The 23622-nt window shown below is 50.5% G+C and overlaps 1 protein-coding gene across 1 annotated transcript; it reads left to right on the forward strand.

The window, feature by feature from the left end:
* Nucleotides 1-19629: 19629 nt before the first annotated feature.
* BARX1 (BARX homeobox 1) lies at nt 19630-23171 on the forward strand. The gene is made up of 4 exons (XM_037386306.1): nt 19630-19980; nt 21807-22095; nt 22253-22337; nt 22654-23171. Exons 1-4 carry the CDS (start codon nt 19776-19778, stop codon nt 22816-22818), a joined length of 744 nt encoding a protein of 247 aa, XP_037242203.1. The 5' UTR covers nt 19630-19775; the 3' UTR covers nt 22819-23171.
* The last annotated feature ends 451 nt before the right edge of the window (nt 23172-23622 follow it).

Raw genomic sequence — 23622 nt, forward strand, 5'->3', positions numbered from 1 at the left:
CGCGCTGCCAAAGCCGGTGTCCGAAGTGGGCCTGGGCCAGGGGCCCGTGCCGCCTCCCGCGCAGCGCCGCCCGGGCGGGGGCCAGGCCGCGGGCCTCCTGCCGCTGCCGCACGGCCAGAAGTGCGCAAATATATTTGTTGACGCGGTGAAATGTTTTTAACGTCGTCGTGGGTGATTCCTCTTAGCGGTTAATTTTGGTGAATTTTGATGGAAATGTCTCAAAAGGCCGTGGCTTTGAGGTGGACGGTGCGTGCAGCCGTCGCGCTGTGCCCCGGTGGGCCGCGGCCGGCAGCTCCGTGGTGGTGCCTCATCGTGCTGCTCAGCGGCGAAGCGATGCCCAACGGACATCGGTGAGGGTTTTGAGAGGCGTGGTCGAAGGGGTTTTTAGCATTTCTAACAGGCATAAAAAGTTACTTGGGTCTTGGACACGGAGTAGAATACGTTTATAATGGTTTATTTAAATACTACAGTTGAATACACAGTTGCTGATTAAAGGAATAGTAAGAGCTGTAAACCTTTGTGGTGCATTAGTGTGCTAGGCTGAAACATCTGCCTGCTGGCTAATGAGGATGGTTTTGGAGTGAGTGTCCTTGTAACACACTTTTGAAGTTTAGCTGTGGTTTTCAAAATATTTGGAGATTTTTGACAGTGTTATGTGTCTGTTTCATTAGCCACACTACTACATTAGCTCATAGAATTAGTGTCTGTAGTACGTTTCATAAATTACATAAACATTAGCAGTGTTTATGTATCTAAGTTTTTAAAGGTAAAGCACATGTGGGAACTCGGTGGAAATGCTGAAGAGAGTCTGTTGCTCCTTTTCTTTCTACTAAGCTGAAGGAGCTGTCAGCATAGGAGATGCAGGGCTTGCTTCTTAAAACATTTCAGTCGTATTAGTGCTGAAGTGTCTTAAACATGTCTTGGTTGGTTTTGTAGCATTAGCATACCACATTTCCTACAATAACTGTGAGTTCTAAACAAGCAAAAACATGGCTCTGTGACTCTTGCCTCTGTCTCCCTCTAAAAGACTCAAATGCAGTTTCCCTTCCTGCGTCTACCTGGCAGAAACTGTTGCTAAAGCTTGCAAGCTTCATTTTTAAAATTAACTACAGGGCACACGTTTAGTGTTCAGTCCTGCTGAGTGTGATTTGTGCCTTTGCCATCAATTAGAATTCTCATGTGTTTAGGGTTTTGCTGGCTCAGGGCTGGAATGCTGAGCATGGCTGTGAGCACGCCATGTAATATCTGTTCCCAAATTTTGTGTTTATCATATAATTACATGAATAAACAAACTTCCCGTGTGCTTCAGAAAGAGTTTATAAAGTTCATAAAATCTGTAGAAGAAAGCATAAGGTTTTCTTTGTTTTATTGTAAAGATACAACCACAGAAGCATACCACACTTTTTGAAAATAAATGCTGGCTTTGCTCCTTTCTGTCTGAAGTAAGGAAAAAGATGAGGTGTTCACCACACCATGTCCATGGTCCAGCTTGTGGTGCAGCGGCGTGGAGGGGGTAAGTCTGCTTCTGTCACCGTGCCTCTTAGCAGGCTGAACCATGAAGGGCTCCCTCAGGACTGTGGTGTAGAAAAATCTGTGTTGCAGGAATGCTCAGAAATGTCCTATTTTGGTTAGGAGGTTTTTGTTTCAGAGAATGAACCAGAACCGGTGGAGAGCTTACTAAGATTGAACATGAGATACAGGCTCCCAGATACGGCCAGGAAAAGGTTATTTTTGATTCATCAGGGCAAGTCAATAGAATATAAGGGGTGAAATGGGGAAAGGGAAGCTTTTTTTTATTTTCTAGGAAGAACTGTGAATTCAAGTTCAATGATAATCCTAGGAACACAATGAGATTCTGTAATACCACGGGGCTGAGTTCAAACCTGATGGAAACAGTGTAATTCCAGTGAAGCTGGGCCTGCCTACCTAGATTTTGAGCTTTGCTGTTCACGTCTCACAAATCTTACCTGACTGGAACTTATTTTACATCAGCACATGCCACCTTGTGGCAAATTAACACGATGCAGCTGTTCTTTTTCCAACTTTGTAAAACTTTTTTTTTTTAAGTTTCTGCTCTCTTTTTATATTCCTTGGATTGCTGTGGGGTCAAAATGGATTTCGTCTCCCAAGCTCCTGTGCTTCATCTCAGTAGCTCCTTGGAAATCCCACCTATTCAGCATAGTAGTATATTGCACCGTGATGTTAGGCCAACATGAAGTGTGCTTTTCAGCAAGGTGTTCTGAGCGCTTTCCGATTCAAAGCTAGGAGCTAGCTGAAGAATAACTGTGTGGCGATAATGCATGAAGTAAGGTATTGTAAAGAATTTGGAACGTTTACCTTTTACCTTTGTTTCTGTATCCAAATTGTTTGTGGCCCGTACCTCTCTTGCACAAGCACTGGATTTAAATGCATTATTCTTCTTTGTTTCCTGACACTCCACTTGCTCACTGGGCATAGCAGTGTTCTTTTCCAGGGTAAACACAGCCTTTACAAAGATGATTTAGGTTTTCACTACGACCCTTTCATTTGCACTGTTTATATAGGCACATCAGGCATTGTACAATATCTGTCTTGTTTGCAGTGAACGTCAGCGTGATGGGAAGGGAGCAAAAGACTGCAAGCTATAATCAGCAAATGTAATGAAACAATGCCAGCAGCAAGAGAAAATAGCTGGAGTGGCTGCTTCTGGGGTTAGAAAAGTCCTCAGTGGAATGTGGTAATGCCGTTGTTGTGAGTTTGAAGAGTGGATCCTAAGTACAAGTAAGTTTGTGTGCAGATTCACTGGAGCTGGTGGGTCTTCTAGATACTGAGTATTTTGCTGGAACTCATTCACCTCTTAAATTTTCCACCTTTTCCTGGAAAAGACAAATGTTGCCTACTGCCACAGGTTTTCCAAGACATTTTGCCTGGGCAGTGTGCTGGTGGCACCAGCTCATCCCTCCTGTCCTCTGGCATACAGCAGTGTGAGGATGGAAACCTGTCACTGCAAGCTGGGTTTAGTTACAAAGCAGGACAAGTGCAGCGGATACAGTTCTGCTTCCTGTCATGACCATTTAATGTCCTTCTATTTGGTTTCATGTGGATTTGGTTCCTATTTCTTCTAAAAAGATGTGTTTCTCTGCCATGTTATCGGTCTTCTCCCTATTCTGTAGAGGTTTCTTATTCTCACTGCCTTTTTTTTTTAATTGCCTTTTTTTATGGGACTTTCCATTGAATTTCCTTCTGCTCATCTTTTCGGTTTTTAAGTGCTTCACACTTGTTAGCTGCAAGACTTTAAAACTATGCTTTGGCCTTTATATGTCTGATAGCCTAAGTCAAGTGAGAAGTTGTTCAAAGTAAGTTTGTTGTCACAAAAGGGTCAAAGTTTCTGTAGTTTACCTTACCTACATTATTCATGAAAGGAATGTTTTTTAATAATAACTATGCCTCAGCAGGGAGCTAATAATTACCCCCCATTTTACAACAGCACAGGTTAACTAACGGGGAAAAGTTTGAATGTCTTGGGCTTTGAGTGACTGTACTTCAAAATAATTTCTGAGAAATTTGATAGCCAAAGTGTACAGCTTTGATTATGGTGAATTCCTTCCCAGATCAGGGAATACAGGAATTTGGAGATCTCTTGTCCCTTCTGCATGTGGTGTGTGTTCTCCTTCCAGAAAGATGTTAAATCGCATTGCAGTAGGTGAAGGTATAAGCTACTGCATTTATATCAGTAATCTGCTTTCATCATTCATCTGTATGTAACCATTTTGCACTTTCTAAAGCAAATGCTTACATATTTCTCGTTTTATAAACCCTGTAATCATTGAATTTACATGCAACTCTATAACTGCAAGTTAATATGAGCCACAATGGAGGAAAGTAAATTTTAATAGGATAACATAGGAGCTGTAAGTTTGCAGGGGGCTAATTTAAACCATATACTCTTAGCAGTCTGTCTTGAACATGAGTAAGAAATATCTTAAGTGAGAAGTAGTTTATCCTGCTTGCAATTCTAGTGATTATTTTTTAAATGGTTAAAGCTTATCAGTCTATAGCTTTTTCTTTTTTCTTTTTTCTTTTTTTTTTTCCCTACAAATTTCCAGTTGAAGGGGATTTTCAGTGACTTCTGCCTTAGGTTGGACTGGTGTTTCTGCCCTATAGGTAATAAATGCCAGATCACCTGTGATGCTCAGTAAAAATTCAGAATCCTCTGTACAAAAGTTGATCAGTTTCTTAAATGCAATGGCTTCTAAGGCCCACTGTGTGCATTAAAACAGCTAATATGCTGCCAGAATGGGTATTACCCGTATCTCAGATTAGAAACAATTATTAACTAAATAATAGTTCTCTTTCCATCAGATGAGAACATGTTGGCGGAATGGAATAGCTGCTTCCTGAAGGAGATGTTGAAAGAGGAGAGATTGAAGCAGTGAGTTTGATTATTGGGGTTTTGGTTTTTTGGTTGGGAAAGAATGAACAAGGACAAGGAAGTACAAATTACTTTTTAACAAAACATCTGGCATGACCAAGGAGTAGAGTCAGGCAGTGTGAATCTTTTACTTGCCAAAACAGAACAACCTGCTACAAGATTGCTGTAGAAAGAAGGCGAAAAACGTACATAAGGAAGACAGCTGCAGAAGTGAAATCTTGTGGTTTCTGACCATTAAGGCACTGAACAAACCCCAAAGAGACCTCCAGATGAGTTAGACTTTGTCAAAGAGAGTTGCAGGTATTCCTAGGAATTTATTGGTATGCCTGCAGCTAGGTGTCCTGAGGGAAGGGGGCAGCTCTCGGTAGGTATGGAAATATTGCTAGAAAGCTGCATTGCAAATTTTCTAGGAAGCAAGGTTTTTCCAGCTACAGCTGCCTGATAATTTGCATGATATGTTTAGTTAGGAATTTGATTAAATCACATCCAAGCCCCTGAATAAACCCATCCCTAGAAGAGGAAATTGAATGTTTGTGGAGGGGGTAGTGAGCCAGAGTCTTCATCCCTCTGACAGTGTTCACTCTGCAGGAACAGGAGTAAAATACGACATGCTCTAGCTCAGTGCCATCAGTACTGTCATCATATCTTAAAGCTTGTCTTGCATTCAGCTATGCTAGTTTCCAGAAGGCTGTTCTACAAATAAGTCAGATGTACATACCATAATTCTGCCTTTCTTGACGTAATAGTGGGACAATGTGGAGGGATTTTATGAGCTCTGTGCCACTCAAAACAACCATGGAAAACCTCTAGGTAAGGTGGGCAGTTTGTTTGAAGCTCCCAGCATCTGCAGGGTGCTGCAAGAGTTTTTATGGACTATCAGAGAAAAAAGACTTGCAGCATACGTTGTACAGCAACCTCACTAGTGGAGCATCAGATAATGCATGAATGCAGGACATTCAGAAGGTTGTATTTGCAATAAATCTTCACCATTTGAAGGGAAAGTTCCTTCAGTGTATTTATTAGAAATGAGTATATATTGCAAAAGTGGTCGATTCAGATTTTAGAACAAATTTGTTTTGGCTGTGGTCTTGTCTACCATCCATGAATATTTGTGCCAGTAAAAACAGGTTTGGAAGCTGTCTCTCCAGAGTTTAAACTGACAAGCATGTGCATCCATGCTAGAATGGCATGGACTCTTGGTTCTTCAGGGATGGAAGCAACAGAATGTGATGGACCTGCTTTGTCACAACTGTTTTGCAAGTGGCTTTTCTGATTCCACAGAGTCACTCTGTTTTTAATAAAATACAGATTGCTTCAAAAAATGTAATTGAACTCAAGGAAAATGCATTTGATTCAGGGATATTATGGAAGCAATAAAAAGGGGTTTAAAAAAATCAGCAGTTTTCTGGAGATTATTTGCTCAGCTCTACTATTAATATTGTTTTGTTTGCCAGACTATGATCAAAAACATTTGGCAGGCAAGACTTGGTCAGGAAAGTGAGCCAGTAAAGTTGAGCTGTCATCTAAGTACATACAGAAAAACTGTTCTCTTGGCATGGAAAACAGACTGTTTACAGAAATAATAAACATGCCCTCTAAAATTATGTTCCTTCTCTCTAAAATCATGGAAGGTCACAAGACTTTGACCCTACAGAAGGAGCGTAACACTTTGAGACTTCTGTCAAAGCACATGATAAAAAATAAATACACTGTAATAAAGAAGTGTCAGTCTGATGGCTCAAATGTGCCTTCCTAACGTATCCTGTCTCCTTACTTTAAGATGTGTTATGCGTACTGCCAAGCAAAGGAAGCCCATCCAGAAGGGACAGCAAATCAATCCATTTTCTTCACATATCAGTTGATGTCATTAACTTTTGTTTCATCTCCCAAGTAAACCTTGTAAACAATAAAACATGTAAAGTAAAATAGAATTTATTGAAACATGTAACTTACAAAAGTTCTTATGGCAATTCGGCTGCTGGATAGAGCCCCAGATGCTGAGTATCCAGGAGGAATAAGAAACAAATCTGGCCAAGATTTGGGGTTTTTTTCTGAGCCCTGATGATAGATGAGTGAGCTATAAGCAAGGAAGGTAGTGGCTGGCTACCTCAGCAGCTGCCTGCAGCTGGAGGAGGAGGGTGTTCACCACCACTGCCAGCGTACCTGGAGAGTGAGAAGGTGAGACTGCTTCCACCTTCTATTAGCTCTTCAGGATTTCCAGGTTTACTCTTTATTTGGGTTTTCCCCTTCCTCCCCCACAAAGCTGTTGGTTTAAACACTGCTGTGTGAACTCCAGACACCGGAGTAAGAAATGTCACTCGTTCCTGAGAGCCCAAGTAGAACAATGCAGCTTTCCAGTATCACTTGAACATCGTCACTGGGGACCCTTGGCCATCTGTTCCTGACCCTCTTTGTTGCAAAGCAGTGACTGACAAAAAGGTTCTGGTTATACTGGCCGTAAATTATAATAGTTGCAGGTGCTTCCCCGCAAAACTTTGTCTGGGGCAGTCTAGTATCGGGTAGTATTTACATGAGAACTGAGAGGAGGGACTCACAAGACCTTTTCACTTGGTAAATACTTACCTGCAAGTAAAAGTTTGCAGCTGCCTGCAAGTAAAAGTTTGTTTCTAAACCTAATTGTACCATAGCATCTCTGACTAGGAACTGCTTATCACAAAAGGCTGTCGCCACTAAGGGGGAGAGGTAGCCCAGTATTCACAAAAGACAGTACTTGGGTTATAGGGGGACGGTTTATCTGAGTTATGGGTTGCAAATGAGAATCTCCATTGACTACATAGGAAACCAAGCAAAACCAGTGTCAGTAGGTTAATTTTGTTAATAGATCCCTTCTTCCCTTCCCTAATTACTTGCACAGCTATTTCCTTGTATTGTTCTCCGCTGCCTCTGCTAGTGTTCGCTCACATGCTGCCCCAGCAAAGGGGCTTTGAACTCGCTGCTCAGATAAGTAGCAGTAGCTGTACTTACCTGTAACAGCGTGGGCTGCAAATCTGCGAGGGGAGTGGGGTGTTATGCCTAGGCCTGCCCTGAGCTCCGTGCTGTCACAAGTATATTGGTGCCTAATTGAGCTAGGTAATAAAAAAAACAGTCAAGAAGCTGCAACTCGATTTTTGAGGGCAGTTCAGACTTGTAGTCAACACTGCTGGGCCACCTGTGGATTTTATGGACTGACATTACTCGGTGTCATACAACCTTTAGCCTTTCCTCTGGCATCTCTGTAGTTCAGAAGAAGCAGAAGTGTTTCCCCACTCCCTGCCTCAGTTGCCAAGGTCTTCCTCTCACTACAGCACAAAACCAGCCAGATGATCCCTGTTATGGAACTCCACCAATATAGTTTATACATGTGTGGAACAGAAAAGATATTTGAATTTATAAAGCTTGAGCTCTCAGCTTGCTGAGAGTGAGTGTGCAAGTATTTGGCTTTGGGTCTGTCTTCCCCCTGCCCCATAAAACAGTTTAATCCAGTAAAAAAAGGGGAAAAAATCTTCACTTGTGGGTAGTTTTAGATTCTGTTTAGTTATAACTCACAAACCCGAAACATAAGAATTAAGTTTAATAGTTCATAAATTATACAACTCACAGCACATACTGTTGTAATCTGTACTGCACATAATCTGTATGAAGTATTAACACTAATGTCTAAACAAAATATAAAGTCACCACAGGCAATCTTAAACCTCAGCTGTACAGTTTTTCTGAACTATTTTGGCTATAGACATGATTTTTTGCTCCTCTACCCTCATATGGTATTAATTCAATTGTTTTATATGTTATACATACGTAAGAACTAGAAGGGATTTCCTTAAACAACAAACATTGAGGATAAAAAGGTTGGTGTTTATAAAAATGTCAAACTCAAAGGCTCTTCCATAACTTGTTAGAGGATTGCTATCATTTAAGACTCAAAAGCCAGTCATTCAAGAAGTCCTCCAGAGAGAAAAGCTAATCCTGAGTTTCCACTCATGAGTTACTGGTGTGATCCCTTAGCAGAGCAGCAGCAGCAAACATACCGAAAGAAGACTTTGGACATAGTTTGAAAGATCTGAAAAGTGCCATTGGGTGATTCTGTTCTACAGCACGTAGCTCTTTGTTGCTCTCATGTTTGGTTTGTGCTTAGAAGCTCCATGTGAAGCAGCTCTGAGTATGGTGCAGTTGTCATTGGCGCAACGGTCTGTCGCTGCAAGGTGTTGAAAAGTAAACTTCTCTGTCGCAGCTGAGCAGGTGCTCTTCCGCAGGCAGAGGGGCAAATGAGAAATGACTGAAAGGCTTAGGATTGTCCTAGGTCTCTGTCGTTTATCTGCAGCTCTAAGTATGTGCTGGAACGGGATGCTCAGTCACGGGATCAGGTGGGAGAGCTTTTGAAGTCATTGGGCGCAATCCCAGAAGTGACCGACCACTTTCCTCCCTTGTAATCAAATAAAATGTCAGAATATATAAATATAAAAATATTTTTAGGGGGAAAGAGGTTCATGTAAGGAGCTTCAAAATAACAAGATTTTGAAAACTGCTGTCTCTGTTAAAAACGCGATCTCCCTGGAATGCCTTTTGTACAGAGATCTCAGAGCCTTCTGAGGCAGAAGATTTTGGTAGGCATTAGGAAGACCAAAACTACTTGTCATGGTTGATGGGGGGTAGGGGTGGAACTGGAAAGGGAGTGCTGTGGTAATGCTATCTGGAGCTTCACAGAAGTGAAGTGGTGTGTGCTTCTCATTTAAGAAGGAGGGAGCAGAAGCAGGGTCTGGCGTGGGTTTCAGGAGATGCTCCCCTGTACTCCTCGGCACGCTGTTTTCTGCACAGCTGAAAGCCCAGCTCTCAGCCCCAGAGTACACCCAGGTGTGTAAAGCCAAGCGAGGGGTTCATGGCTGAGCGGGGGGGTGGGTACTGACACGCTGCTTTGCAAAGGCGGTTGATGATCTGCAGGAGCCAGTGTCTGAGCTGCTGGATGTGCAGATGTACCAGTATTGCCAGTTACATACCAGACGTGCTTGAAAACAATGATTCTTATTATTTACTGTTATTGCTAAAATCTCAACTTTTGTGTGCTCATGTTGCCATTTGTTGCAATATGTTAAGTAGAACTTCCCCTTTGTGAACCAAAATCTTGTGATATTAACCACTTAATAAAATTTTAAAATACATGTATTTTGCTGGAAGTTGATTTGGGTTGTGAAGGGAGTAAACGTGATCTGCAGCTGATTTTTTTCAGCAAGCTGAGGTCTTAATTCTCTTATTAAGGCTAGTGGAAAGATTTGCATTAATAGTGTTGTACTACTGAATCTGCCTTTAACAGTAAAGCGTTTGCACTTTTTTTCCTGTTGACTTTGGTGTTCAGTGCTGTTGTGCAAGTACAGGCGCCAGGCAGTGGGGAGGCTTTAGGCTGATGTGGCTTTCCAGCAGAAGCGTACTAAAGCTGTAAAAAAACAGCTGTAGAAAGGGAGGCAGAAAGGTCAGTCCTCACCTACCACTGCCCTGCTGTGTGGCTTTGGGGCCCAGCCATCTCCTGCTGGCATTTCTGTGCCCGCCTTACGGGCAACATGCAGTGGCTTGTAAGTTTGCTCTTCTGTGCATCTCCCCGTTACACAGGCTAAGATGCAGTAATTAAAGGCTGGGCCTTTCCCTTCCTCATGTCCTGTGTACTAATATTCTCTCAAGTCTACAGTTTCCTTTTGTGGACGTTTTAATTGCGAGCTGGGTAATTGCTCTCAGCTTGTGTTTAACACGAAAAAACGACGCGGGTGCCCAGCCACCTCCGCCGCTCTCCGCGCTCGCCGGTTCCGTGGCCGCGGGCCGAGGCTGCGGTGGGCGCGGGGAGCCCCCTACCCGCCGGGGACGAGCCTTCAGCACGTCGCTCTCGGAGCCTCTTCGAGCCGCGGGATCGTCCCCGTCGGCAGCGAGGCGGGGAGCCGGGCGGGGCCGCCGGGGCCGCTGCCGGCAGAGGGCGCCCGCGGCCCGGGATGCGACGGTGCCGCACGGTGCTGCCCGATGCGGCCCGGTGCCTGTGCCGCCCGGTGCCGGTGCTGCCCGGTGCTGCCCGATGCCCCCTGGTGCCGGCGCCGCACTGTGCTGCCCGGTGCCGTCCGGTGCCTGTGCTGCCCGGTGCTGCCCAGTGCCGCCTGGTGCAGCCCGGTGCCGGTGCCGCCCGGTGCCTGTGCCGCCTGGTGCTGCCCGGTGCCGCCCGGTGCCGGTGCAGCCCGGTGCCGCCCGGTGCTGCCCGGTGCTTCCCGGTGCCGGCGCTGCCCGGTGCTACCCGCCGCCGCCCCTGTCCCCTGTACTGTCCCCTGGGTGTTAACGGGGCCGCGCGGCCGTCCAGCGGGAGCGGGGGGGTAGCCGCTGTGCCGCGGTGGTCGCGCCCCGCCGGGAGAGGCCGCGGCCCGTCCGCGGGGAAGAGCGATGAAGCCAGGAGGGGGCGGAGCCGGGTGAAATCGATCCGGCCGTAGCTCAGGCCGATAACCATCGGTGGGTCGCGGAATTTCCTATCAGAGTCCAAACATTTGCAAGTGTCATAATACTTGAATGGAAAACAAAATTGTTTAAACTTCTTGAGCAGCCATGGCCATATATGGGTTTAAAAATTAATTCTGGACATAGTAAATAGAAATTTGCTGTATCAGATGGAAGAATTGCGGTGCAGGCAATGTAAAAAACGGTTCTTGTTTTGCCTGAAGTGGATAGCAAATGTCTTTCTGGTGACTTCAGCGGAAGCAAGGTTTTCCCACATAGACACAATTCAAAATACCTGCTGCAGCATCAGGGGCCTGAAGCCCTTCTGAGAATCCCAGTCCACTTGTGCAAGGAGAATAAAAGACCTAAAGCACGGTCCAAGTTTTGCCTGAGAAAGGCCGGTAGGGTTAGACTGGAAATCAGAAGCCATCACACTTTCTTTAATGTTATAAGAACATTGGTCTTAAGGCTAATTCTAGAAAGCCCTGTAAATCTCATTAATCATCCCCTAGAAAGGAGGGGAAATCTGTTCCTGCAATGTTGTAAGTTCGTTATAACTTTCAGGATGATAGTAAAGCCTGTGTATGGGCCCAGGGTATACCCTGAGAGCAATTAATTTCATCATACAGACAGTTCCCTTTGAATGAATGGTGAAGGAATTAATCTACCAAAATCTCACGCCTTCAAGGGTAATTTTCTGTATACAGACTAACCTCTATTAATACTGTGTCTTTTCAAGTCTTTCCTTAAAATATGACCTTCCCAATTCCCTGTTTCATTCTAAATTGAATTTGCCCATGAATGGTAGTAAGAAAAACCATGCTTATTCCAGCTGAAGTGGAATACAGGAGGAAGAAGCTGACAACCATAGAAGAATTTACCCTTTCTCTCTTCCATCGTAACCTAAGTGAATCCATGGGACAGATTTTCCATAGAATTATCACAGTGTAGTGCATTTGTTAGTGTCCAAAGACAGCCAGCAGTGTGAGCCGGGGGGGTGGCTGCAGGGTGCTGGATCTCAGCTGGAGCGGGCAGAGCTGGGGGGGTGAGGATGTAACCTCCACCTGTCTGAGGCCCCCCTTGCCTTGATTTCACGTGTAGACCTCTGTGACCTGAGTTGGTTTCGGAGTAGGATACACTAAACAAAGCCCTGGCCTAAGAAGTTGTGCAGAGGATGCGCAGGATCTTTGCGCAGATTGGCTTACAGCATCGGGGGGGTTTTGGCTGGGACACTTGTACCCCTGAAAGTTAGGGAGCTCCCTGCAGTAGGAAGTGGCATAAAACCCACACCATGAGCCCACATGCATACTCCTGTGAACTGGTGCTGCTGGCTTCCTGCCATCTCACGAGAATTGGATTCCCAATTCCCAGATCTCAATCCCATTGAACGGGGGACACAGCTGCCACCAACATCAGCTGGTTCAGGACCAAACCTTGTTTTCAGGTTGCTGAAATTTAGCACATCAGCATAAGGCATCTGAATTTTTTCATGGGCCAGGGCTCCCCACTCCAATGAAGGTGAGGAGAGCAAGCCCCTGCCTAGTCACCTACGTCCTTCACACTGAGCACAAGTACTTCTGCTAAACATTTTAACCTCACCTACTGATTTATGACTAAGACTCCTACAAAAGGTTTTTAAGGATCTGTTGAATCTCAGCCAAGCTATGGAGATTAAAACAGGTAAAGACTGTTAAGAACATAAGCAGCATACAGAATTCCTAATCCGCATGGCACAATTTTATTTAAAGAAAAAAATCTAGCCTGCAGTGCTAAGTCATACTCAGTTTCTGAGTGTCTGATGCCTGGGAACCCATGTATCATTAATTACCTTCTGTTATTAACACTCCTCAGAGCAGGTAGCAGTTGCCTGATTTGCCTTAGTCCGTAGGAGCTGGTGGTTCCGTCGTGACAGGCTTCAGCCACACCAGGTCATTTGGCCTCTCAGGTGGAATATCTGCAGCAGTCTGCATTGCCAAGATGCTTCTAAAAATAGAAGCCATTTAGGAGAGATTTCAGACACCTGGTTGTTCATTTTTATAACATTTTTCCTAAGAACTTTTGATTGGTGTGATTTTCTTTTTGGTGAGCCCAGGCTGCAGACCATTCTTCTCCTGTGCCAGGGCCATTAATTTCTATAGGAATGAGAAGAGATTCTGTTCCTGATCCCTAGTGGAGGGGCACTGTAATGGTTTTGTCCCTGTATTTTAAAAATAAGATGCACATACAAATCAAAAATGTGTTTAAGAAATAAATTAACAGAAAGGATCCCTTCATCACTTTATTGGTTTATATTGTTTGGCATTTAATGAAAGCTATTTTAGGTGACTGGCTCTCTTAACTTAGGAGGTTTTAACTAGCTGTCGTGGCGCTTCTGAAAGACTGGGAAGTCAGCTTTAGTATGATTTTAATATGTATAAAACGTCTTGTTATTTTTTAAATGAAATGTTTCAATTAGGCATTGTTGTGTTAAATGAATTAAACATCTCCCTGCTGATCTATAAACCCTCAAACCATCCAGATCTGATGTAGTACTCGAGAAGTAGGAAACAAAATTGACTGGAAGCTAACTGTAAAACCAAAGAATGTAGGGATTTTATTCTGTTTCTTCACTTCTCTTTCAAATACTGAAGGCCCCAGCTCTGCACAGATGTAGTCATTAACTTAATTTTATGAACTATAAACAGTCCTTTTTCAGTCAGCCGACTGTTCACACAGCAAATAACCTAAGCATACACTGAAGTGTTTACAGCACAGGGGCTAACGTAATATCATGAAGGGCATCCTTAATTTTGCAACAGATGCAAGGCTTGCTTGAATTTCAACTAATACAAGAGTGGTAAGGACAATTCATTGGTTTTTGTCTGAAACTCGTTTTGCATCTAGAAATGTAGTGCAGCCATAGGTGCTGTTTCAGATTGAGTGTAATTATTTACTGAACTAATGCACCCACATTTAACCTACCCTTTTATATATCTCCTGTCATTTGGAAAATACATGTGTTACCTGCAGTTTCCCATGCACAGCTCCACATCCATACAACTCTGGTTGTAGCTGTGCTGTGCAAGATCAGTTCTGATGTGAAACCCTGGACCAGGGGATTTACGCTGACAGCTGACTGGAGCCCAAGGCCTGTGCACACCATCACACCGCTTTTTTATAGTAGTTCTGGGTGCAGAAAAATGGTTATATGTGCTGTCAACAAGGAAAAGTATAATTGTACTCGTCTGTTAGCTGGGACGCTGTGTTTAGAGGCTGCAGCCACTGCGCTTTTGGCACTGCTGGTAAAGGACCCTCTGAACCTACAGATCTCGTCATAACTCGAAATCAGTTCACAGAGGAGAGGCTGTCACAAGAAATACTGCCCAGCTGGAAATCTAATCACATTTGTCTCTAGTTACTGGGTTGTTTTTCCAAGCGTTGAATCCCTTGTCTATGAACTAGGGGGGAAATAACACTAATAAATAATTAAGATTTTAAAATCCTATGGGGGGGGGGGGGGGAGAGAGAGAGACTTTCACACTGTGTCTTACTGTTTGTGCTCTTTTGGTGTTCTGCAAAATAAAAGGATGCCAGGGAAAAGTGTTACAGTTGGATGGATAGTTGCGTGGTTGCACATGACGGAGGAGGAGTGTGACACTCAGGTGTGTGTTGTCCCCACTGCGTGTGGTAGGGAGGGAGATCGCACTTGTAGGGGAGCTTCTGATTTTTCGGGCTAGTTTTAGGGATGGTTTCCTCGTGGTTGCTTGTAAAGCTCTGGAAGAAATGGGGGACACCTAGTTTGTGTGAGCTGCTGGAGCGTGTGTAGCAGGGAGGACGGGTGATGTACCTCGTACGGCAGGGAAATAAAAGGGTCTGGGGCGCAGTTCCCTGCAGCCCTCGCTCAAACCTAATTGCATCCTCTAAACGTGACTTTCAAAGATGATTAAATAGTCAAACTGCCTGATGAGGCCAGGTGTTTGCAGAAAATCATTTTTAGAGGGATACGTGTTTAAATGCTGATGAAGCTTTACTCAGCCATTAAACATAACGTATTACTCAGGACTGAGCTATTCCCTCAACCCTAATGCTCCTTCCCAATTAGCCTGTGATGTCACGTTTTCCACTCTCTTCGTACCACTTTGTGGATTTCCTGAACATTAAGTGCCATGAGAAGTGAGCGAGTCGGAGATCGCTGTGACTAATTCCCCTGCTCGGACAGCCGGCAGCCGTGGGAAGGGCAGGGGCTGCGGGGATGATGTTCCCGCAATGGCATGAGGGTCACCCCCACTTCCCTGCAGCTGGGGAGGGGGAGGCCGGCGTCGAGCAGAGCCCTGCAGCCCGGGTACCCCCCGGCCGGGGCAGGCTCTGAGGACAGTGTCCCCCCCGCCGGCTGCCGCTGCCTGCGACGGCCCTGGGCTGCGCCTCGGCAGCAAGGCACGGGGCGGGGGGGCAATTAATTAGACCTTCTAAAAAAGTAATGTTGGAAAAACAGAGAAATGTTTGGGTTTAAAATGCATGCAGAGCTTTGATGCAAAATCCAGTTGTTAATTAATCCGAAGGCGGCTGCAGGGCGGCGTGCGCGGCTCCCGGGGGCAGCGCGGCGTGCAGCGGGCCGAGCCGGGCCAGCCGGGACCCTCCGGCTCCGGGGCAAGCCGAGCCTTCGTTTGACCGCTCTCAGCCGTGCCCTGGGCTTGCGAGGAGCCCTGCGGAGGTTCCGCGTCGGCAGCAGGAGCTGTGCGCTGCCTAAGTGCCGCAGCCCGCAGCGCCCCGTCTCGGACCGCACCAGCCGGGCTCGCCAGCGGGGGGGTCCTGTGCTGCCCCCCGTACGCAGCAATGTGGTCCCCGTTGGGATCCTCCCTGAGGGATCCAGCAGGCAGAGTTTTAATTATTTGTCACGTTACAGTTGTTCGAGTTAGGAGAATACTATGAGAACTTAACGGAGGGGCCGGTGGTGTGCAAAAGTCAGCAAAACTTTTTTTCCCGTCAAAACGGTGATTAATCAGCGAAGCAAAATTACTCCTACCCCGGAGAGGAATTGTAAATCACTGGGTGAACTTGTTTCCTTCTTCATAGCAAAATGTTCGCTAGCTGAACTGTCATCCTTTTTTGAGTTGCCCAGCCGAAAGAGAGACACCTCTCAAGGTATCTGGAGTGTAAAAGCAAGCAAAAGAAGCCTTTAGAAATGCATTCCACTTTTACATGAATTGAAGATTAGATGAGCCTCTGAATGGGATAGATGTATTGATAGTTTCTGAAACTAGCTACATACATTTGTATAAAAATATTTAAAGGTATGTAACTCTAGAAATGTTTCTAACAGTTACATAAAATCTGTCCCTGGTGCAAACAAAAAACCCCAAACCCGTTTAGTAAATGAGGACCACTTTTACAGAGAAAGGTGGTTCCCTTCTAGTGTGTGTGTGTGGGGGGAGCATATACGATTTGGGGCCTGCAGCTTGTTCACCCAGTTCCTCCCTAAAGCCCCACGTATTTTGCAGACCTTCCACTCTGTAATTGTGCTGTTCATAAAAGAACATGGGTATGTGAATCGCTTGGGACTGTATCTGCTGGACAGGTTGATGCAAAATGAGGGGGTGGGTTTATGTGCTTTGTAAAAGCCCGGAAAATTAAACAATTTCAGGCACTGTAACAGTCACAGTTTAAAAAAATATTGACTGATGTACTTATAGCTATAGCTTTGCAACGATTTTAAAGTATTGACTGTGAGTGCAGGCAGATGGTGAAGTTCATCCTTTGTTTCTTACAGTGCAACATCAAAATCCTACAATAGGAGCATTTTCCGTAAACGTTAATTAATTTATAATGAACTTGGGGGCTGTAGGCCTGCTCCCAGGATGGGGTTCTGCTGTGTGATCCTCAGGCCGCCCGTGCCTGCCTGGCTACAGCTGCTCACATAACCAGCTTCGGGGCAGAGACTGCACAAAGCATATAAAACCTGAAATTATTAAAGGTAATTCCGTATGCTGGGAAGTGATAGCAGGTCTGTACCGCACTGAACCTAACCTGCTCAGAGACGGGGATGGTGTGTGTGTAAATATTTACAATTACTCGTGAGACTTGTTTTATTTTAAAGGGAAAAAAATTACCAATGTGTGGCGGGAGTTGGTAATTTATTTTGTGCGTACTGTTTGTTTATGGTATGCTAGTCTCGGAGGTGAGGTTGTTTAAACAATCCGATGTGGATTTGTCTTTCCCCTTGAGTTTGGCCCAAATTCTTCTCATTTTACTCATACTTATTGTCCTTGTTATTTCTTACGATGGCTCCAAAGGCCTCTTTTGCCTGGGCCGTTGGAAATCCGTACCTTGGCATGAAAATACCTTGTGATCGCCGTAGAAGATGGACAAAAGATGGGCGGACAAAAGGCCGCGTGAGGAAACTGGGAGGGTTGTTGCTCTTATTTTTGTGGCCCCGTTAACCTCGGTTAGGGCTCCCCGGGGCGCTGGCGGGTGTGCCCAGGGACGCTGCTGCCCAGAGCACTCCAGGGGGGCATGAGGGTGCGGGGTTGGGGGGGCGGGGGCAGCGCCTCGGTGGGCTCAGCGCTGCCGGCCCCTGCCCTGCCCCTGGCCGCAGCCGCCGGGGGGGACGGCTGGCACCCGAAAACAGCCGCTGCTTTGTCGCGTTTCACTAAGTCGTCGTCGGCCCAAAGACTAAGGGTGATGTCGGAATAAATGACAACCCTCCCACAGATGTCAGGGCTGCGGGAGGACCGGGGAGAGCTAACAGGGTGCTTTTCAAGTCCTTAGTGTTTCGCAGAGCAAGTGGCATAATTTTAAACTGAAGAAATGTGGAGAAAACAGAAAACTCCGTGCGGAACTGCTCCGTACAAGTGGCAGTAAACATATGGAACAGGTTATCTGGAAAGGCAGTGGAAATACAGAGCATAAATTAATTCAAGAAACACCTCAGTTTTGTTTAATGCAATGGTTGAGTAGTACGGGGAAACGACAGGACGGGAGGATTTAAATAACGCTAACAAGAGCAAGCAGCTCGGCCTCGTGCTCTCTATAGCTCCCTGAACAGGTCCACGTATCCCGTCCGTCACGATTTAATTAAAATTACAGGCCCGGGTGTCCCGATGGTCCAAGGGCCCCCGCAGCCAGGACCTGCGCGTCTCCCTCTGGCTGCAAAGGCCACCGCGAGGCTGCGCGCTGGCTGCGGGTCCCGCCACCCGTGTTGCCGAACAGGGACCGCGGAGCCCGGCGAGAAGCGCTGGAGCCGGGGGAGCCTGTTGGGGGCCGGGGCCGGGCAGCGGGGGGAGCCGGCCGGGCCCGAACGGCCGCGGAGTGCTGCTTGCGGCGCGGCTGGGCCACGTACCCCCGTGGGCTGCGCTCACGGACGGCATCCCCGGGTGACCCCTGCGGCGGTCCCGTCCAGCTTGCGGAGCGGGGCCGGGCCAGATCCCGCCGGCGGCTCCGCACGCCCCCGCGCACCCCCCGCCAGCCCCGCGGCAGCCGGCAGCAGCAAAGCAAACGTGCCGAAATCCCTTGGTTTTGGCCGAAAACCATAAAGACGGAGGCTGAGCTTCCCTTCCCCCGGGGGTGAGCCCGACGCCCGTCCCTCTGCGTGGGACAGCTCCGTCGAGGAGGCAGCGGCTGGGCTGAGTCCGTGGCATGCCTCCCGTGGAAATCATCCGCGTGTTCAGTGCCGCTCCCGCCGTGGGGAGGGGGCCGAGTCCAGCCCAAACTCATCCCACGGCCGCTGTCAGCTCCCCCCGCGGCGGGCAGCCCACCGGCCGGGCTGCCGGGGCACCGCTGGCCCTGGCCCCCCCTCCCCTGTTGATGCCTGCGTTTTCTGCTGGGGATTATGAGCGCTGGGACTCTCGCACATAAATCTCGCATCAAGCACATCAGTAATGAGTAGGGGTGGCTCATTAATTATCTGCTGAATTGCGTAGCACAGGCTAAAGAGGAATTAAACGAATCCCGTTGTACCGAGCAAAATGTTGGTGAAAAGGCTACAAAAGTCAAGAGAAACGCTGCGCTTCGCACCGTGTTTCGTTTCGTTCCTTGGCCGGCTCCTTGCCGTTGTTTACAGCGATTTGGCCGAGGCCCGAAGGGAGCCCGGGGCTGGGGGCCCCCTCGACGGGCAGTTCCGAGCGCAGAGCGGTAGCTCCAGCTCCTCCGAGCCCGGCTCCTCCCGGCCGCCCCACCGGAGCTGCCCGAGGGCTCCGAGCCGCCGGCGGGGCCCCTTCCCCAGCGAGGGACGTGCGAGTCCACGGCCGGGGCGGCGGGGCTGGGCCCCCCGAGGGGAGCCGGCCCTGGGGGCGGGCGGCCCGGGCAGGTGGCGGGGCGGTCCCCGGGGGTGGCTCCGTGCGTCCCCCCACTCCGGCCGGGTGGCTCCCTCGCGAGGGGACGGGGACGGGGATGGGGACGAGGACGGGCCCGGGGCTGCCCTCCGAAGGGGCTAGCGCTTGTTTGGGTGTCTGCTCTCCCGCGGCGGGCAGAAAGGCTAATTTGCTTTCTGTGGCAGGGGATCAAATGCTCTGCTGTAACCTCTCGCTTCCAGGTACTCGCCCGCCCCGGCCCCTTCCTTCCTCCGCAGCCCCTCCCGCGCCCTCCCCCGCAGCGCTGACAGCCCCGCCGGGGCCGGCGGTATAATAGGCCGCTGCCCGCCGTCCCGGGGCGGAGAGACGCTCCCCGGTGCCGCGCCCCGCGTGCATGCGGCGGTAACGGCTTCGGCCCGCCGCGCTGCTCAGGGCGGTCCAGGGCCACTCGCACTGGGGGGGCCGCGCCGGGCCCGGCCCGCAGGGGCAGGGGCAGGGTAGGGGGCGGCGGCGGGGCGATGGGCAGAGCGCCCGCGGGACGCCCCGCTGCCCGGCTGCCAGCAGCGCCGGCCGGGGGGCTGCGCTAGGGCGGCCCGGCGGCCGGGGCTCCCCCCCCCGCCCCGGCCCGGGCGGCGGCGAGGATGCAGCACCCGCTGGAGCTGGGGGCCGCGCACTACTTCCCGGCCGAAGCCTTCCCCGACCACCGCTCGCACCGCTACCGCAGCTTCATGATAGAGGAGATCCTCACCGACCCCCCGGAGGCCAAGGGGGCCGCGCCGGCCGGGGAGCTGCTCAAGTTCGGGGTGCAGGCTCTGCTCTCCGCCCGGCCGTACCACAACCACCTCGGTACGTCCCCGGGGGGGGGGGAAGCCCCCCCGCCCCGAGCCCCGAGGGCTCCCGCGGCTGGGGGGGAGCGGGCTGCGGGAGCGGGGCGGCCAGGCGGGGAGGCGATCCCGCCGGGGCGCCGCAGCGCGTTTTAGAGCCGGTCCCTTTGAAGGAAACCTCGTGAATTTTGCCTAAAACGCCGCCGCCGGGCTATGCCGGCCGCGCGCGGGGCCGGCGGTGCTGGCCGTGCCCGGGAGGCTCCTGGCCCGCGGCCGGGCGCTGCCCCGGGCTCGGATGGGGAAAGCGGCTCCGGGGCTCGGACGCCGCTTGCACAAACTGGCCGCTGAATTTCACGGGGAGACCGTTGTCGTTGAGCTTTCCCCCCGCGTTTTTGGATGAGGCGTGGATTGCTGGAGCCTGAGGCAGTGGGGTGTATTATCTGTGCGGCTGCAAGAGGCGGCACAGTGCTCTGCGGACACAGATTTAGCTAGAAACCCAACAGATATTTATATTTTATATATTATTTTCTCTATATAACGCATTTATATATAGATAGATTTATTTAAAGCGGGAGCCAGCGTGCTCTACCCAGTCTGATATAGTACTGAGGACAAATGCAGTGCATTAACGGCATAGTTTTGTTGTTTGGTTTTTTTAACACCAATATTTAAAAAATTATAAACGCCAGTATTTAGTGTGTGCTCGCGAAAGCTTTCATTTCCCAAGCCATCTTCATCTGCGGAGACATCGCTCTTTATCTATAGAAACGAACAATTTCTTGTTCTGCTTTTAACAGAGAAAGGAAAGCGTGGCGCCTCGTAACAAGGGAGCACGTTAGATATGTTAGGATATCTGGAAATGAGTATTATCTTCAAGACGGGCAGAACTATTTGAAATGGTGGACCAGATAAAAGGCTCTTTATAGCCCTCATGGCTCAGCTCCCGCCGCGTTCAGCCGGGGCAGGATCAGGCCCTGGGAGGGGCTGAGGCAATTTCTGCTTAGGCCGAGCGGCGGGAGCCTGCAGAGGCGCCTCTGAAAGTCCCTCTCGGACCACCGGGCTTGTTCTCTCTCGCCTGTGTTGGCGGGGAGCGCCGGGCAAGCAGGCCCGGGGGCTGCGGGGCAGCGCGGGGTCCGCGGGCCCGGCCAGGGGAGAGCCGAGCCGCGCCGGGCCGGGCCGGGCAGGGGAGAGCCGAGGCGAGCAGAGCCGCGCCGTGCCGTGCCGGGGAGAGCCGACCCGCGCCGCGGAGCGGCCCCATCCCGCCGGGGAGCGAGGTGGCTGCGCGGCCGCGGCTTGGGCCGAGAGCGGCACGGACGTGCCTGCAGCAGCATCCTCGGGGATAGAGACGCTCCGTTTTGAAACTTTCCCTGTCCTGTCCCCGGGTGCGTCTTCATAGCAAAATCCTGGGGCTGCGGTTCACGGAGAGGGATATAGGTTGTTCCTCGGTCGAAAGTGTCCTGAAAGCTGCTGGGGAGGGAAACTCGGGACCGTGACCGGATCCCCCAGCTGTCGGGTGGCACTGGAGGGAACGCTTTTCGGTTGGTTTAAACTATTTTCTCTTGTAACCGCCCGAGTCATTCAGCAATTAGCAGCTGCCGGTTGAAGGGTAAAACGTGACCCTGTACCGCGGAGGCGGCGGAGTCGAGTGGCACCCGGGCAGGGTCGGCCCCGACACGCGCCCCGGGGGTCCCGCACCCGGCCGGCTCCGCTCCGCCTCGCTGCGTCGTTGCCGAGAAAGGAGAAGGGCCGGGGGTTCCTTGCAGGCCTGATCCCCGGGGAAACCGAGGCTCCCTGCAGCCCCAGGGGTCCCGGGGGCTGCCCGACGCTGACGGCCCCTCTCTCCCGCAGCGGTGCTGAAGGCGGAGCCGGCCGCCGTGTTCAAGTTCCCGCTGGCTCCCTTGGGGTGCTCGGGGCTGGGCTCGGCGCTGCTGGCTGCCGGGTCGGGGCTGCAGGGCGGCTCCGCTTCGCCCCATCTCCCGCTGGAGCTGCACCTCCGCGGCAAGCTGGAGCCGGCCCCCCCGGAGCCGGGCAGCAAGGCCAAGAAAGGGCGCCGCAGCCGCACCGTCTTCACCGAGCTGCAGCTCATGGGGCTGGAGAAGCGCTTCGAGAAGCAGAAATACCTCTCCACGCCCGACAGGTAGGCGATGCCGCACACTCCGGACCGGGGGCGGGACGGGACGGGAGGGGATGTGGGCTCGTTTTTCCTCAAAAAGAAGGAAAGCTGCAAAGGAGGAAAGCTGCCAGCCGAGACGAAAACTGCCGGGGCTCACCGCCTCTCTCTCTCTCGTCCGCAGAATAGACCTGGCCGAATCGCTGGGGCTCAGCCAGCTCCAGGTGAAAACCTGGTACCAGAACAGGCGCATGAAATGGAAGAAAATAGTAAGTGCCCGAGTCCGCCCCTTCTGCGCACTGCACCGCGCCGGGTCCGCGCCCCGCCGGGGAACGGAGGCCCGCGGGCTCGTCCTTCTGCATGTCGGCCCTGGCCAAATCATAACAATAATAATCACAATAATAACGCGGCTCGGTCCCCGGGTGCGGAGGGCGACAGGCGCAGGCCGGGAGAAGCCGCTCCGGCAGCCGCGGTGCGGCCCGGACGCCGTGCTTTGCTCCAGGGGACGGGGGAGAGGGAGGTTCCTCTCGCCTCGGGCTGATGGCAGCACGGTTTCACCGGGGTGCCCCCCTCCTCGCCTCGCAGGTGTTGCAGGGGGGCGGCCTGGAGTCCCCCACCAAGCCCAAGGGTCGCCCCAAGAAGAACTCCATCCCAAGCAGCGAGCAGCTCTCTGAGCAGGAGCGAGCCCGGGACGCCGAGAAGCCGCCCGAGAGCCTGGGCTCGCCGGCCGAGGTCGGCCAGGAGGAGTGAGGGTGATCGCCCGGCCCCACCGCCGCCGGCCCCGGCCGCCCCCGGGGCGCTGCCCGCCGAGCCCGCCGCCGGCCCCGCACCTCTCCGCCCCGCCCGCGGCGGCCCGGGCTAGCGGACGGAGGGCGGCACGGTCAGAGGCTGCGGTCGTCTTCGGTCTCCGGTGAACTGGGCGTTTTGGTCGGTCGCGTCCCCATTTCCCCCCTACCCCACCCCGCCCCGCCGCTCCTCTCCGCGCCTGCGGAGCGCTGCGCCACGGACGCTGTGTTGTGCGACGGCCCGGAGGGGCCAGGACACTGGATCCCACCTTTCACATCTACTCGCTGTCTAAAACCCTGTGGTGCCCCTAGTTATTCGAAAACTGCATTTTATGTTCGGTTTTATTAATGCGAAGATATTTACTTGATTTCAATAAAGTATTTTATGAACTATTTCTCGGAGTAACCTAGTGCTTTTGAATTTATTTTTTTTTTCTTCCCACGGAGGCAGGTTAGAGATTCGAATCCAAGTTCGCAGGCGGATCTGCAAGGACGGAACAAAGTGCGGTGCTGTCCCGGCCGGTCCCGGGGCGGATTCTCCCATCGTTTTCCCTGACGGCTCGGCCTGCCTGTGGCCGGGAGAGGCACGGCTCGCAGTCTTTGCTGGGGCCAATTTGGATCCTTTCGCCTTTTAAAGATACATTAATCGCTATCCAATAAGTTCATTAGATTCCCCTCTGTTAATCCGGAATCGTGATTTATTTTTTTTTTTAAACGCGGCCGGGGCAGCGTGGAGCAGGGTGTCCGACGGCATCGGGCGCTGAGCGGC

Source organism: Falco rusticolus, chromosome 4 (genome assembly GCF_015220075.1).
Source record: "Falco rusticolus isolate bFalRus1 chromosome 4, bFalRus1.pri, whole genome shotgun sequence".
NCBI classification, from domain to species: domain Eukaryota; kingdom Metazoa; phylum Chordata; class Aves; order Falconiformes; family Falconidae; genus Falco; species Falco rusticolus.